A 16,221-nucleotide genomic window follows, 5' to 3' on the forward strand; every position below is an offset into this window, starting at 1 on the left:
AAATTATTATTTTTCTCTCTTGTTGGCTATTAGTATGCATTGGCAAGTGTTCAGTAAAGCCAGGCTATAGTGGAGCTTCTCACTTCCAGAAAATCAGTTGTGTGTCTTGCTCCGTGAATGGGACTACATGCAGAAAACCCACAGATAGGGAGATAGAACAGTAAATCTTACAAAAGTGTCTTTAATTACTGATGGAATTCTTTGAAGAACAATTCATCAGAGATTGGTGATGGTCCAATGTATACAGAGGTTTTGTAAAAATAATTCAAATCAGTCATTAGTCATGCTTTGGATTTTGCTCTAATGGTGTGATTTATTTTTTTTTTCCCTGCCCCTTCCCCTCATCTTATTTTTTTTACCATTAGGTTGAGGCAGTTGGAAGTCTGATTGTCCAAAATGCTGCAGTTAAGTCTCACGTCTACCTTTTCGATGGGGTTTCATCTGCTAGCTCTGCTTGCTCTCTTGCTTTCCCAAGTTGACCACGTAACTGCCGAGATAGAAATGGAGGGAGAATCAAATGACACCGGTGAATGCACTGGCTCCTATTACTGTAAGAAAGGGGTTATCCTGCCCATTTGGGAACCCCAAGACCCTTCTTTTGGAGACAAAATTGCGAGAGCGACCGTGTACTTCGTGGCCATGGTGTACATGTTTCTCGGAGTCTCCATCATCGCCGACCGGTTCATGTCCTCCATCGAAGTCATCACGTCGCAGGAGAAAGAAATCACCATCAAGAAGCCCAACGGCGAGACCACCAAGACCACGGTGAGGATCTGGAATGAGACCGTGTCGAACCTGACCTTGATGGCCTTGGGCTCTTCTGCTCCTGAGATCCTGCTGTCGGTCATTGAGGTGTGTGGCCACAACTTCACGGCGGGTGACCTGGGTCCCAGCACCATCGTGGGGAGTGCGGCCTTCAACATGTTCATCATCATAGCTCTCTGCGTCTATGTGGTCCCCGACGGGGAGACGAGGAAGATCAAGCACCTGCGCGTGTTCTTCGTGACGGCCGCCTGGAGCATCTTTGCCTACACGTGGCTTTACATCATCCTGTCCGTCATCTCGCCCGGCGTGGTGGAGGTCTGGGAGGGACTGCTGACCTTCTTTTTCTTCCCCATCTGCGTCGTGTTCGCTTGGATCGCCGACCGCAGGCTCCTGTTCTACAAATACGTGTACAAGCGGTACCGGGCCGGCAAGCAGAGGGGCGTGATCGTGGAACACGAGGGTGACAGGCCGTCCTCCAAGACGGACATCGAGATGGACGGCAAGGTGGTCAACTCGCACGTGGACAACTTCTTAGACGGGGCTCTGGTCCTGGACGTTGACGAGAGGGAGCAAGACGAGGAGGAGGCGAGGCGAGAGATGGCCAGGATTCTGAAGGAGCTGAAGCAGAAACATCCCGAAAAGGAAATCGAGCAGTTGATTGAATTGGCCAACTACCAGGTTCTGAGCCAGCAGCAGAAAAGTCGAGCATTTTACCGCATCCAAGCCACCCGCCTGATGACCGGAGCTGGGAACATCTTGAAGAGACACGCGGCTGACCAAGCTAGGAAGGCTGTCAGCATGCACGAGGTCAACACGGGCATGACAGAAAGTGACCCCGTCAATAAGGTCTTCTTTGAGCAAGCTACCTACCAGTGCCTGGAGAACTGTGGGACCGTGTCCTTGACCATCATCCGCCAAGGGAGTGACTTGAACAGCACCGTGTGCGTGGACTTCAGAACAGAAGACGGCACGGCCAACGCTGGCTCGGATTACGAGTTCACCGAGGGCACGATCGTCTTCAAGCCGGGAGAGACCCAGAAGGAAATCAAAGTCGGCATCATCGATGACGACATCTTTGAGGAGGACGAAAACTTCCTCGTGCATCTTAGCAACGTCAAAGTGTCCTCCGAGGCCACAGAAGATCGCATCCTGGAGGCCAATCCCCTGTCTCCTCTCGCCTGCCTCGGCTCCCCGGCCACTGCCACCGTCACCATCTTTGACGATGACCACGCGGGCATCTTTACGTTCGAGGAGCCTGTGATGCACGTGAGCGAGAGCATTGGCATCATGGAGGTGAAGGTGTTGAGAACGTCTGGCGCCCGAGGGAATGTCATCGTGCCCTATAAAACTCTGGAAGGGACGGCCAGAGGCGGAGGGGAGGACTTCGAAGACACGTGCGGAGACCTCGAGTTCCAGAATGACGAAATTGTGTAAGTTCTCCTTTATTTCTGCATGGCTTTGGGTTCTATTTATGGATGTGTGGGCGTCTTTTTAAATGAAACACAAGAAACCAACTAGCTATAAGACTAATGTCAAAATATCAGGCCTCAAATGGGTTCTACTTTTTAGTCTGCATAATACATACAGATCTTGAGGGGTTTTGTTTTAAGCTTTTTTTTTTTCATTTTTACTATTTTACATACATTGTAGAAGATGATAGAATGGGTATTGTAGCATAATTTAAGATGGGTTAAATTTATATATAACATTTTGAATCACATCTCAATATACACATATACTCTATGTGTGTATCTGTATCTATCTATATGCATATCTAACACATCACAAAAGTCCCAAACCTGACTATAAATTGGGAAAGTCCAAAAAAAAAATATGAAACCACCCTGAATTGGAATTTCTTTGATACTAGCAGAAGAGATTTCAATGACTTTTATTTGACACTGTGTTTTTGTGACAGTCTATGATGAACACTTCTAATTATAGGCTTATATGACATAATGACCAACCTGCTTCCTCACTTGTATGTCAAAAGGGGAAACGCTATACAACTCTTTTGTTCCAATTTGGGTTTTTCTTTCCATGATTATACAAACCCTTTTACCAAACTCACAGAGTAATGAAGAGAGAAGTAAGATTCTATCTGTGTGTCTCGGCAGATGGGGAGAAGGGCAGAGGAAAAACAGCGTGGGGGACAGCATACTCTTCGTATGACAGTTTGCAGTGACCATGTCCATGTTGTAGCTTGGGGGGCCCAGGTACAGTTATTGACAGATTCTTCTACCAAGATCTGCTACTGTGGGAGCCAGGTCTTTGTCCTCGCCTAGGAGATAGTTCTGCACCTAACTCATCAGAGCTAGTGAATAAACAAGCAGGATCAGAAAGAGGGAAGGGAGGAAGGAATTGGGAAGAGATGAGAGGATGCTGTGGTATCTATACAACAAGCATGATAGTGAAGAATTATGCTGGTTGAGACGTTAGCTATTTATGAATTTGGAGGAGGAAAAAATGCATCAAAAACAATTACCTCTCAAAAGTGGCGAACTTTTGTGCTGCAGCATGTGGGGTGTTCAATGGCAAATACCTGCTCTCCAAGTGTGGAGAAATTAAACCCAAAATATGAGGTGGCCAGAGGAACAGATTTTTTTTTTTTTTGGAAGAATTTTCTGGGGTCTTTACCTTCTTTGATGTGGGAATAATAGAAATGAGCAGTGAGTGCAATGTCGTAACAAAATTAAGGAAAAGATTGTTATTCATCTTGTGGTGTGTGGAAGGCGATAGTGTTTTGGTTAATATCTATGTTATTTTGGTTTTAATGTTGAGATGTGTTTTATTGGGACACAAATTTTGATGAAATAGAATATAGTGACATAGAATATAGAATATATTAATATATCGAATATTTAAAAAAAATCTAGAAGGCCTTGCATTGAATGTAAGCTTGATCAGGTCAGCCTATGAAAATTTCACTCCTTTCCTTATAATTCTTTTCCTTTGTATTTTCTAATAAATCCAACTATTGAGTCTTCTTTCTCAGGGTCTCATGTATAAAAATTTACTGTTCTCAGAAGATAGCACATAAATATAATTAAACTGGTGATTAACTTATTTTTTTGTTTTTGATGTAGGATAGTCTCTCCCAAAATGTTTACCTTGATTTCTCTTTAAGAATAATGACTTGTTACTTGTTTATTTGAGACTCAGGGTTATTATCTACTCTGCTACTCAGTATTTTTATAAGCTATAGATAAATAATATCATAACAGAGAAGAAAAGGGGTTTAAAAGTAATTGAGAGTGGTTTGATAGAGTAAATTATTCTGCCATGCTTTATCAAAAACATTTATGGGGAGAATGTTGCCAATCCTTAGAAACTGATGTTTCCTTTGAAAATTTGTAAGTGTTGGTGAAACTTTATAAGAATTGGTTTTGGGATATATATATATATATGTGTGTGTGTGTATATGTTTGTGTTTCTTAGAGTTCATTAGATCAACTGAGTCCCCTGGTTGTATAAAGTTATTACTGTATTTTATTTGCTAGGATGAACTGTGAAATTTTAGTAATAAAAAGGCATTAATTTATAAATTGAATTAAAGTACAGCCCTGTAGTGTTTTTCCCTCTATATTATCTTGAATTTAGCTTTTGTTACTTATAAGCCTAATAGATGCTTAATAAGCCTGATGATTGTACAAATTCCTTTGTGTGATCATGGCTTAAGTACCAAAAACTCAAACCCAATATTGAAAAATGTATTATTAAATATATATGGGTTACTTACTTTTCAGCCATTTAGAAATCATCAGGCTTTTCTTTCCTTTCCTTTCTTTCTTCCCCTCCACCTCCCCTTCTTCCTTTCCCTCCTCTTCTCTTTTTAGTGGTTCTTTCTTTGGTGGTTGTTTCCAGTACCAAGACTGTACACTCAGATCCAAGGAAAAGAGTTTCCTACCAAAGAGTAGAGTTGGATATATGGACTCAACTAAGCTTTCCTTTAAAAGTGAAACTGTCTTACCTTAATCAAACAATTAATCTTGAGAGATGGTGCTCTTTAAAACCCACAAGGCACAGATAGGGCTGTGGGCATCCCTGAATTTATTGAATAATCTGAAAAATGATTTTGTTTGTTTAATACTATATACAAAGCCTGACTTTATTATTCTTTCCAAGGCACCATAAATAGGATCACAGAAAAGTTTGGATTTAAAGGTTATCTGATTTCAAGGGTCCATTAACTGTGGTTTAAATAAGGTCCAGTATGGGCGGTGGTGGAGACACAGAGAGTATATTTTATTAACCATTTTATTTCAAGAACTAAAGAGATCCCCAATCATTTTTGTTTGTTTCTTTATAACATAAAGTTATATTTTAAGAAAAAATTAAGTATATGGTCTGAGAATAATAATAATAATAATAGATTTAAATTGCATGGAACTACATCTTTATTAATGTAGGTCAAAACTGAAAGAGTAACTCAAAGATACGTGATGTAGTTATCACAATAGTTAGGAGCTTTTACCAAAGATGAGCCAACACTTTACTTGGTAGGTAAAAATATTAAGGACTCCTAATCTTTTCTTGCTTTTAGCATTGAGGAACAGTTCAAACTTATAATGTAAGAATGCATAATTCGTTATTTGTGATCATATGTAAATGATTTAAATTATTTCAGCTTGACTTTTTCTAAGATCAACATGTACTCTTAAGTAAAATCTCTAGTAAATGATAAGTAGAGCTTATAATGTATAATAAAATGTACTACAAGGATAGTATTTTATATTAGAAAGAATAAACATTGAGTACGTATAGTTAAAAGCATATACTTTTACATATGCTAAATAATTAATGTATTGTAAGCCAATGTCAAATAATCTCAGTTTTCAATAAGGAATTTTGCCTAGTGCTAACCACTAATTTAAAAAATGAGAATATGCCAGTTTGATTTGTAGTCGGTAGATAACACCCATGCATTTGAAATACTATTAATGGTTATTCTACAGTGATGCTAGTTTAGTTGTAAGAATTGTAGCAAAATATAGTTTGATATTCCAAGGCCTATTATTAGTCTAACTATTCTGGAAAATGTTAAGGTTAATTAAGTAATGTAGATACAAATACAATTTAATTACTTAGCTGTGGCCCACTAATAATATAATTCTGAAAGATAATCTAATAAATCATGAGTATTTCATGTTCTGTATTTAAAATGAAGAGCTGAAAAAACAAAGTTGGCTGAAAATTTTACATAGAATATTTAACAAATCAGTTTACAGTGGGTTCCTACCCAACACATAATATATCGAACAATGTGTTCTGCATCAATTTTACCAACTATTTTTTTTCTTGTATGATTGTAACTGTTAATTCTAGGAAACATTGTAAGCAAAACATTTCAAATGTAGCTCTCTGACACTCAAAATTTGTATACTTCTCTTAGTAAAAGGACTAGAAAAACAAAAGTTTAATATTATATAAGTTCTTCCTTATTATTTTTAATAATTATTATTGTTACTGTGCAGGGAAAATAAATGTATTTTGCAATTTTATTACTCAATTATTATTTTGCTGTATAGCATTCCATGGGATAGATACCTAGCTATTTTAAATGTCAATTCAGTTCTGAAAGTAGGTCAAAATACATAGGATAGTAAGAGCCCCTATATGTAATAAGTGAGGTAAAGCAAAACTATTAAGAGAATCAGTTGAGAAGTAACTTACCAGGACATGTAGTGTCTGATGCATTGTTGTTTTAAGGGGTAAATACAAATAAGTTAAAAGAAAAAAAAAACCAGAAACAAGAAATCCAGAAGTGTTAAGAACAGAAGACTATTGTGGGGTGAATTAGAAATGATGCAAATAGAACAAAATATCACTAGACAAGAAATGGAACCGGTACATACTGCTTTAAATCCATCATATTCAGGATTTACTTTGTAATGGAATAATTCTATCTGTTACCTTTAGACTATGAAAATGATGGTCTTAGGCTATTCTATACTGGCATAAAACTTTCTTAGGTAATTTGCTAATGTAAGAAATTTGGATGGAAAAATTGTAGTATTTCAACAGCTTTCTGTTTTAGTGGATTATATTTTCAGACTGGAATATTTATCTCTTTTTAGAGCCAAGCCACATGTAATATCATCTGCAAACCTAAATTATAACTACAAGATGTTGCTGTAAATGCATATGTTTTATGAATCCATATGATTATAAAAATAAGACATGGTACGATCCAGAAGCATTCATGAGTTATAATTTTGGATTGCTGAGAACCTAAATTGATTATGCACAAAAAATTCTTCACCATGTAACCAGACTGCCATATTTGCTGTTGTAATCTCATTTTCCCAGGAAGAGTTAGAGTCTGAGATTATAATATAGTTATAGAATGAAACTTTATCTTAGCAGATAGGGAAATTTCATAGTTCAGACACACTGAAGTGTTCAAATCATGAACACCTTTTTTGAGTTATTATTCAGAACCATTTATAAGATGGTTGATTTCTTCCCTATTTTAGGGCTAGAGAAGAATTTGATTCAACAAGTCATTTTTAACTTAATAAGCTACTGATTTGTGCCTAGGACCAAACTAACCATTATTAAAGGAAATATAAAAGTTACTCCCATATTCTCTAATGGGAGATAATGAAAGAATACATATTTTGAAACATCACTGTGAAGATACTATCTAAACTGCAAGGAGTGCCATAATTTTGGACAAAATATTTTTATTTACTTGTGGAATGCAGATGGCATTATTGGAAAGAAAACGTGTGTGTGTGTGTGTGTGTGTGTGTGTGTGTGTCCACGTGCAAGTGCATGTGTGTTTGTGTGTGCTAAGATGAAATATTCTTAACCTGAGAGCATAAATAATTCCAATAAGTTACAGTTATCACAATCAATTTAACCTGAAACTTCATTCTGTCCCAGAGATTTTATATCATGAGGTGTGTTTAGGAAACTTTCTTGGATTGATTTAAAGGATCATTATTTTTGGGATCCATTTTTTTTTTAATTTTTACTTGAGAGTGACAGAGAGAGAGAAAAAGAGGCAGAGAGAGAGAATGAGAGAGAGAGAGAGAGAGAGAGAATTGGTGCCCCAGGGCCTCCAGCCACTGCAAACGAACTCCAGATGTGTGCGCCCCCTTATGCATTTGGCTAACGTGGGTCCTGGGGAATCGTGCCTCGAACTGGGGTCCTTAGGCTTCACAGGCAAGTGCTTAACTGCTAAGCCATCTCTCCAGCCTGGGATCCATTTTTTTGATGGAGAATTTGTAACTAAAATTTAAATCATTGCTACAAAGCAATATAGAGTATACACAAACTTTCTCAATTTATGTACACCTTTACTAATTTGTATACATCCCAGTAAATATGTGCCATTGGAGATGAATAAACTTAATTGCAATTAGATTAAGTAGTATTTCCAACATGCTAAGAAATCATGCATCGAGGATTTGAACCCTTGTCTATTTGACTTAAATGTTTTTATTCTTTTTTTTTTTTTATTTGAGCGTGGGGGGGGGCAGATAGAGAGAGAGAATGAGAGAATGGGCGCGCCAGGGCCTCCAGCCACTGCAAACGAACTCCAGATGCAAACAAACTCCAGATGCGTGCGCCCCCTTGTGCATCTGGCTAACGTGGGTCCTGGGGAATCGAGCCTCCAACTGGGGTCCTCAGGCTTCACAGGCAAGCACTTAACCGCTAAGCAATCTCTCCAGCCCCAACTTAAATGTTTTTATACGTGATGCTCTATATAATGGCCAATTGCCTCTTCTAGCATCTAAAGAAAACATATAAAATTTCCAGTAAAATTCTGTCGGCATTTTTTTTGTTGCTGCTGGTCATCATGAAGTAGTTTTTGGTCCAGGAACAAGGTTTTTTATTTTTTTAATGTTTTGCTTTGTTTCAGAGTGTGTGTGTGTGTGACATTGTTCCGTGTAGCTCTGGCTTCAAACCAACATTCAACTCCTCTCCTGCCTCTACCCACTAAGTACTAAGATTGTAAATGTATGAAACCATGCCAGGCCAGACATGGCTTTCTTTTACGTTTTCAGAGTGGCCAGTGTAACGCCAGAGGCTTGTCCAACCTGAGTGGATTTCAGCAACGTTGTGACAATGGAAAGGCATTTCCTTTGCTTTTATTTCCTATGTGCACAAATAAGTTGGGGTACGGGATTGATCCATACGGTACTTAATGCTTATTGAATGGGGTGATATCAAGATGTCAGCCAGCATGAGCCAGCAGCCTCTGTCTTGTTGCTGCCCTGTTTATGACTAGCTGAAGAAATCTGCCCGCAGCTAGTGCCATCGTGTAAGAACAGAGAGGTTTCCCTGTAAAATACTGTCATCCTCTTCTGACCTGGCTACCTGAAATGTGGCCCTTGGAGATTTGGTTTTGGAGGTTAGACACCTGTCAACACCCTGACACAAGATGCTATGCAACTCCTAAGTTGCTTAGCAATAGGAGAGCGACAGTGGCTCTGGGCGGGGTGGCACCGTACGTATGTCAAATCCTTATAAAACCGTAGACAAGCCAGCCGAGAGACGTTCAGGGGAAAGGGACTTGGTAGGTTGGATTGATCTTGACGTCCCACAGAGCCTCATAGTTTCCACCATGGTAGAGAGGGTAAGAAGGAACTGGGAGAGAGAGATCAAACAATCAATAATATCGAAACGCTACTTTACTTCCTCCCCTGGCTCGATACACACCTATGTTCACAGGCTGATACGGCTGATTTACTGTAGAGCCAGGCAAAATAAACAATGCCTCTACATTTCCTGTCTTTCTCTTGAGACCTCAGGGCTCTAGATGACATTTTCCTTCTTACACGGTCCCTACAGGGTCATATATGGCCATTGGCATTGTATTCTTTGAATGCAATTGAAAATATCGAGGCAAAGGGCAAAAAAAAAAAAAAAAAAAAACCAGAGCCAGCATCAAAATTTAGGTCTCTGTCTTTCAGGCTAATGCTGATGAAAACAGGTCCAGCGGATAGGTCTCAGTCTCCCTGGTAGTTCAAATAGTGATGAAATAGCCTAAAATATTTTCCAAGGTTTTCTTTGGGCGGTGGTAGTTGTTTTTGCTTTGTTTCTTAGTTTTATTTATGAGAGATCTGAAATTCTCTCCAAAACTCAAACATGACCATTGAAACATTAAAAAAAAATATTTTTTGAGAGAGAGAAGGGGGGGGGTTGTGTGTGGGGGAGGGACATGGTGCCAGGCCTTCTTGCCATTGCAAACAAGCCCCAGGCACACGCACTACCTTGTGCATCTGGCTTTGCTGGGGGTTAAGGAATTGAACCCAGGCTGGCAGGCTTGGCAAGCAAGCATTTTCAATCGCCAAGCCTCCTCCCCAACCTGAAGCTATTTATTTTTTATTATTATTAGATTTCTAGAAGATAAAGATAGACTTGGGAGCATCCCTCAGCGTGGATTCTACCCTTAAGTTTGAGCTCAATCTCTGTTCTCAGCATTGGGACTCCAAGCTCAGAGTCGGTTTTATCATTGGCAAAATGAGGATCGTTAATGGTGGAGGAGGTGGTAGTGGTGATGGCAGTGTTGGGTTCCCATAGGTTTATGAGCATGAAGAAGTGATGATTATGAGGAGGTGGAATGGGCAGCAATATTGATGAGGAGATATATTGTATACATATATGTATACATATATATCTATATATACATATATAGATATGCACATATATGTATATATAGATATGCACATATATGTGTATATATATACATATATATGTATATACATATATTTATACACATACATATATATATACATACATACATTATATATATATATGTATATATATATGTGTATATATTTGGTGCGTGTGTGTGTGTATGAGACTGAGAGTGGCGATCGTGCTTAGGGTAGTGTTTGTGGATAAGCCGATGGTACTGAGAGTCAGTAGTGGGTATGGGTGAAGGCGAGGAGGGTAGAGGTGTGGTGGCATGGCGGTGGTATCAGTAGGTATGGGTAGAGGTGGAGATCGTGCAGGTGATGGTCGTAGAAGTGGCAGTGACGGGTTTGGGTACAGGTGGTGATGATCGTGCAAGTGTTACGGCTCGTGTGCGTGCAGTAGAGGTGACGGGGGTGGCGATGGTGATGGCAGGGGCAGAGGTGAAGGCGGCGGTGTTTGCAGTGTGGCCCTGGTTGTGGTTTTGGCGATGTGGAGGAAGTAGAAATGGTAGTGGTGATTAACGTGGCTGAAGGCGTTGGAGCTGCCGGGCGTGGTGGCGCACGCCTTTAATCCCCGCACTCGGGAGGCAGAGGAAGGAGGATCGCCGTGAGTTCGAGGCCACCCTGAAACTGCATAGTGAATTCCAGGTCAGCCTGGGCCAGAGTGAGACCCTACCTGGAAAAACCAAAAACAAAATTGAAAGAAAAAAGGCGTTGGAGCTGACGGTAGTTGTGGAGGAAAGGGCAAAATGGTGGTGGTACTAATATTTGTCAAGCACAAAACCCTCGCACCAGTTGGATTTTTCACAACTGTGTTAAGTAGGTGTGTATATTACAGCGGAAATTGAGGCTTAGAATGTACTCAGTTCTCTTAGGCATGGAATTGTTAAGACGTGTTATCTAGAACTCATCAACAAGACCTTGTGACTAATGGGCCTTCACTGTGTCGTTAAGAGTCTTTCACAGCCGCGGGGCAGCTTGTCGCGGGCTGTCGGCTGTGACCGCCCCCTCCCCAACTGCAGCGTGAGCCTCACAGCGTAGCTGATGAGACACGAGAGTGACCATTCGCCTTCTCTGGAATCCTTGAACATACATCAAGTCTGCTGCACTCTCTCCCCGCTCCCCTAGAAAAGCTGTGATGAATCAAGTTGGAAAAGCACAAGAATGCAAAAAATGCTACAGTCCCTCCTTACACCAAACCAATCAGCATTTAATATTTCTTCCTCACAGTAGGCATTTACCCTAACTCCTAAATTTAACAAATAAACTTCATCAATGTGAGTTTTCTCACATTGCCTGCTCTGGCCTCATAGCATTTAACTTCCTTATATGGCTGAATAAGGAATGTAGCATTTCCTTATACTTAAAATCATGTTTTCTTTACCTATCTTGTTGCAAGACAATGTAGATTAGTAGCAGCAGAGAATCAGTATTGGGGGATACTTGACATCTTTTCTTCTTTTTATTTGAGAGTGACAGAGGCAGAGAGAGAGACAGACAGACAGACAGACAGAGAATGGGCGTGCCAGGGCTTCCAGCCACAGCAAACGAACTCCAGATGCATGTGTCCCCTGTGCATCTGGCTAACGTGGGTCCTGGGGAATTGAGCCTTGAACCAGGGTCCTCAGGCTTCACAGGCAGGCATTTAACTACTAAGCCATCTCTCCAGCCCAATATTTGACATCTTGATGTTAGCTCTACATAGAAATTTTTAAAAAGTTATGTTCTCTGACCCTGGAGTGAATTAACAGTAGAAATTATTGATCATGGAGCTTCTCTAGAGTAAGTGACCCCAACTCTGTCTATCTGATGCAAAATAATTCTAAACTATACAGCAAATGTTATTTTTACTGGATTTAAATCATTTATCTATTATTATTTCTGTGACAGAGTCTTGAAACTAGACAGGTTCAAACACGAAATTCTGCTCCAGCCTCCTGACTGATGAAATTACAGGCATATGCCATTACAGCTGGCTTAGATATATTTTTTAAGCCAAATTTCAAGTCACTCTTGCTTTTTATTACATTCTAGCTACAGGAATAAGATAAAAATTCCTTCTCAAATCAGGTGACTACCAGTGACATTTTGCACATTGTGAAATTCATTGTTGAGGTATGTCTATAAAAGTTTATTTTCGGAGTAGATAGTTTTTTTTCCTGTCTTTTACACCTTAACATTTGCCAACAAATTGTTAGTCCTCTGGGGGTAAGTCCTTGGTAGTGTTTGTGAATATAATTCATTGTAATCTTGAAAGGAAGCCCACAACTATTCCCTTTCAACAAAGAACATATTTATTATACACACATACACATGTGTACTTATATTTAGCAAGAAAAAACATGGGATGCAAAATGAAGTTATAATTACATTTAGCTTAATTTACAGGGAGAAACAAAGTAAAAAGCAATTCCCAACGTGACGAGGCGAACTTTCTTTCTGGCACACTAACTAATTATATTCTATGTGACACATGTAAAAAGGACTGCTTACTTAACGTGTATAACTATTTATCTGAGATTTGTCTATGTGGGGTGAGGAGAGGGGAAGGAAGAAGAAAAGAAAAGGCAGGGAGAAAAAGGAGGGGAGGAGAGAGGAGAAGAGGGAGGAGTGAGGTGGAGGTATGTAAGGGGAGAGGGTGGGCAGAGAATGAAAAGAAAGAGGGAAGATGGAAGGAGGGAGACAGAGAGAGGGAGCGAGACAGAGACAAAGTATATATGGCTCCGATTCGATTTTTAGCTATTGCTAAAATGAAGTAAAACCTGGAATTGGTGCAGGTTTTTGCTTAAGCAGTCGGAAGACAGTATGAGGGTCAGGAAGTCAGATGGGATTCACTTGATCCACATTGCCATTAAAATATACTTTGTCCCTGAAACCACACATGAGCCTGCGGAGGCTCACGAATTCCTAAGTGGCTAGTAGAATGCAGTCGGGCTGAGATGCTGCTCCTGCAGTTATCACTGCTCTGTAAGTATCTGGTGTGTGTCGAGTTCCCTGCTGGATGCTGGCTTGGCAGTGGGGACTGCCATTGAGAACCTCATGCCGACTAGAGGAGACACATGCGAGCAAATGTCCAGTCACGTGTGTGTGTGTGTGTGTGTGTGTGTGTGTGTGTGTGTGTGTGTTCATCAAAGTGCCCCTGTGGCTTTCTCGGCATTTCTATCTCTCTCGATGCCTCCTGGTGGCACGTGCCTCACCTTGGTGTTCAGGTTCAAAGAACCGATGATGATGATGATGATGATGATGATGAGGATGAGATGCCCGCATAATGGCTGCCACCCTTGTCAGCTGCACCCCTTCTGTGACTGCTCTTTCCCAGATGAGAGCTGTGCACTCCTGTCCTTCCCTGACTTCATCCCAGATGGCTCCCTTCCCCGCTTGGCTGCCCTCTCTGATGGAGATCAGAAGAGAAGAGCTTGGGAATGGTTCAAATCTGATTCATATTTTCACAGCACCGATGCATTCAGAGGGATGTTAAACAGGGAAGGTTTCACGCTGTAATTTCTTTCCGAATCCTGTGTGTTACCAAGGGGAGCATGGTCATTCACAGTGGACTCTTCCCTGAACAGTAAGACTTTATTAAGAATAAACAAATGGGCTGGAGAGATGGCTTAGTGGTTAAGGTGCTTGATGGAGAGGCCTAAGGACCCATGTTTGACTCTCCAGGTCCAGTGTAAGCCAGTCACATAAGGTGATACAAGCACACAAGGCCACTCATTCACACAAAGGGACACACGTCTCTGGAGTTCAATTGCAATGGCTGCAGGCCTTGGTGCACCGATTCTCTCCTTCTCTATTTTTCTCTCTTACTCTTGCTCTCCTTAAAAAAAATAATAAAATAGGGCTGAAGAGATGGCTTAGCAGTTAAGACGTTTGCCTGCAAAGCCAAAGGATCTAGGTTCAATTCCCCAGGATCCACATTAGCCAGATGCACAAGGGGGCGCACATGTCTGGAGTTCGTTTGCAATGGCTGAAGGCCCTAGTGTGCCCATTCTCTTTTTCACTCTGTGTCTTCCTCTCTCTCTCTCTTAAATAATAAATAAATATTGAAAAAAAAGAATAAACAAATGAAGCTGTTGTAGGATATATATAGAATAATATAGAATATATATTGTATAATGTATATTATATATAAATGATATATATATAATATACAATATATGTAAATATTACACACACACACACACACACACATTTTCAGCCTGGTTATCAATAGGCCTATACTTCCATTTTGGCATCTACAGCATGAGTATACTATTAAATTAAATACACTTAATCATGCTTTCCCTTAGAGTAAGTAAATATTAGAAGTAATTATTGCTTTTAGTTACTGTCCAGACAGGTGTTTATAGAATTATAATCTATAGGTTAAAAAAAAAAGAAAACGTTGCTGTAAATCCTGAAACATCCACATTAAAAAAAAAAAATGACATTGAGAATTAGGCAAAAGTCCTTCTTCATTTACCTTCCTTTTCTTCCAAAACATGTGTACAGTTGATTATGGTCAATCTTGCATTTGATGTATGTGCATAGGTGTGGGCTTGTGTGTGTACTTGGGTTCAGGGTAGGAGTTATTGAGGCATATAGTCATTGTTTATGAGCCCAGTAAGGGCGGTGACTACAGAGAAGGTCAAAGACAGAGCAAGAGGAGAGAAAGGGTGAGAAGCAAAATAGAATGTGCAGGCCAAGGAACTAGAGCCCACTGCATGTGTATATGCCTGTGGGAGAGGTTAGCAACGAACATGTTCTGGTAGGGTCATGCGGCTAGTCCCAAGGTTTCTGTATCTCTATTTCATTTTCATGCCAACCATCTGTGGCATTAGCACGTCTATTTTAGGGCAGTGGAACACCAGGGTGTTTAATGCCAAGTAGTACTTAACAGGTGGCTTTTGAGCAGAGAACAGAGAGAAAGATGGAGACCACATGAGTAGAGAACAGAGAGAAAAAAAATGAAGGGAAAGATTTTCAGTACAAAGAATTTTCAAAGTTTGCTATTAAGCAAAAATGGCTTAGCAGTTGACATGTTTGCCTAAGGGCTCTGGTTCAGTTCCCCAGGACCCACATAAGGCAGATGCACAAGGGGGCACATGCGCCTGGCGTTTGAAGTGGCTGGAGGCCCTGGCATGCCCATTCTATTTCTCTCTGCCTCTTCCTCTCTTTCTCTCCCAAATAAATAAAGAAAAAAAATATTTTTAATTGGGTACTTTGTTTCATGAGAAAATTGAGTATTTTCAAAAAAACTAGATTTTGGTGACTTTTTTTTTTTTTTTTTTTTTTTTTTGCCTGCAAGGCAGCTCACCAGTGATAAAAACAAGCAAAGTATATAATGCAGGGAAAAGAGCAAAAGGCAGAAATAAGTCAATGTTTGAGAGCCAGAGGTCTCCAGACCCCACGGGGCTCCTTGGACTGCTGATGGTTAGTTTGCTATGGACCGGACAAGCAGCTGAAGTAAAATGAATGCATGAGTGTGCTCTGTGGGTCTTGGGCCATCTCAGGTATCTATCTTTAGAGGAAGCGGGAGGGAGGGAGGGAAGGACTGAATAAAATGTATAGCCAAGAATGAAGAAATTTGATGTGTATTTTCTTTTTTTATTGACAGTTTCCATCATTGCAGACAATAAACCACGATAATTCCCTCTCCCATCATTTTCCCTTTCACCCCTCCCCTCTCAACCATACCCCCACCCTGCTAAATGAGTCTCCCTTTTATTTTGATGTCATCATCTTTTCCTCCTATCATGTTGGTCTTGTGTAGGTAGTGCCAGGCACGGATTTGTATTTTTGTTATGTAGATTACTCTGTAGTT

General features: G+C 40.3%; 1 protein-coding gene across 21 annotated transcripts in view; it reads left to right on the forward strand.

The window, feature by feature from the left end:
* Window positions 1-16,221, forward strand: part of Slc8a1 (solute carrier family 8 member A1) — a 383,059-nt gene that overhangs the window by 82,711 nt on the left and 284,127 nt on the right. For all 21 annotated transcript variants that reach the window (XM_045137164.1, XM_045137165.1, XM_045137163.1 and 18 more), the window contains exon 2: window positions 366-2,195. In XM_045137164.1, the coding sequence (XP_044993099.1) occupies window positions 397-2,195 (1,799 nt within the window). In that variant the 5' untranslated portion in view covers window positions 366-396. The remainder of the gene's footprint in view (window positions 1-365; window positions 2,196-16,221) is intronic.

Source organism: Jaculus jaculus, chromosome 18, assembly GCF_020740685.1.
Source record: "Jaculus jaculus isolate mJacJac1 chromosome 18, mJacJac1.mat.Y.cur, whole genome shotgun sequence".
Classification (NCBI taxonomy): domain Eukaryota; kingdom Metazoa; phylum Chordata; class Mammalia; order Rodentia; family Dipodidae; genus Jaculus; species Jaculus jaculus.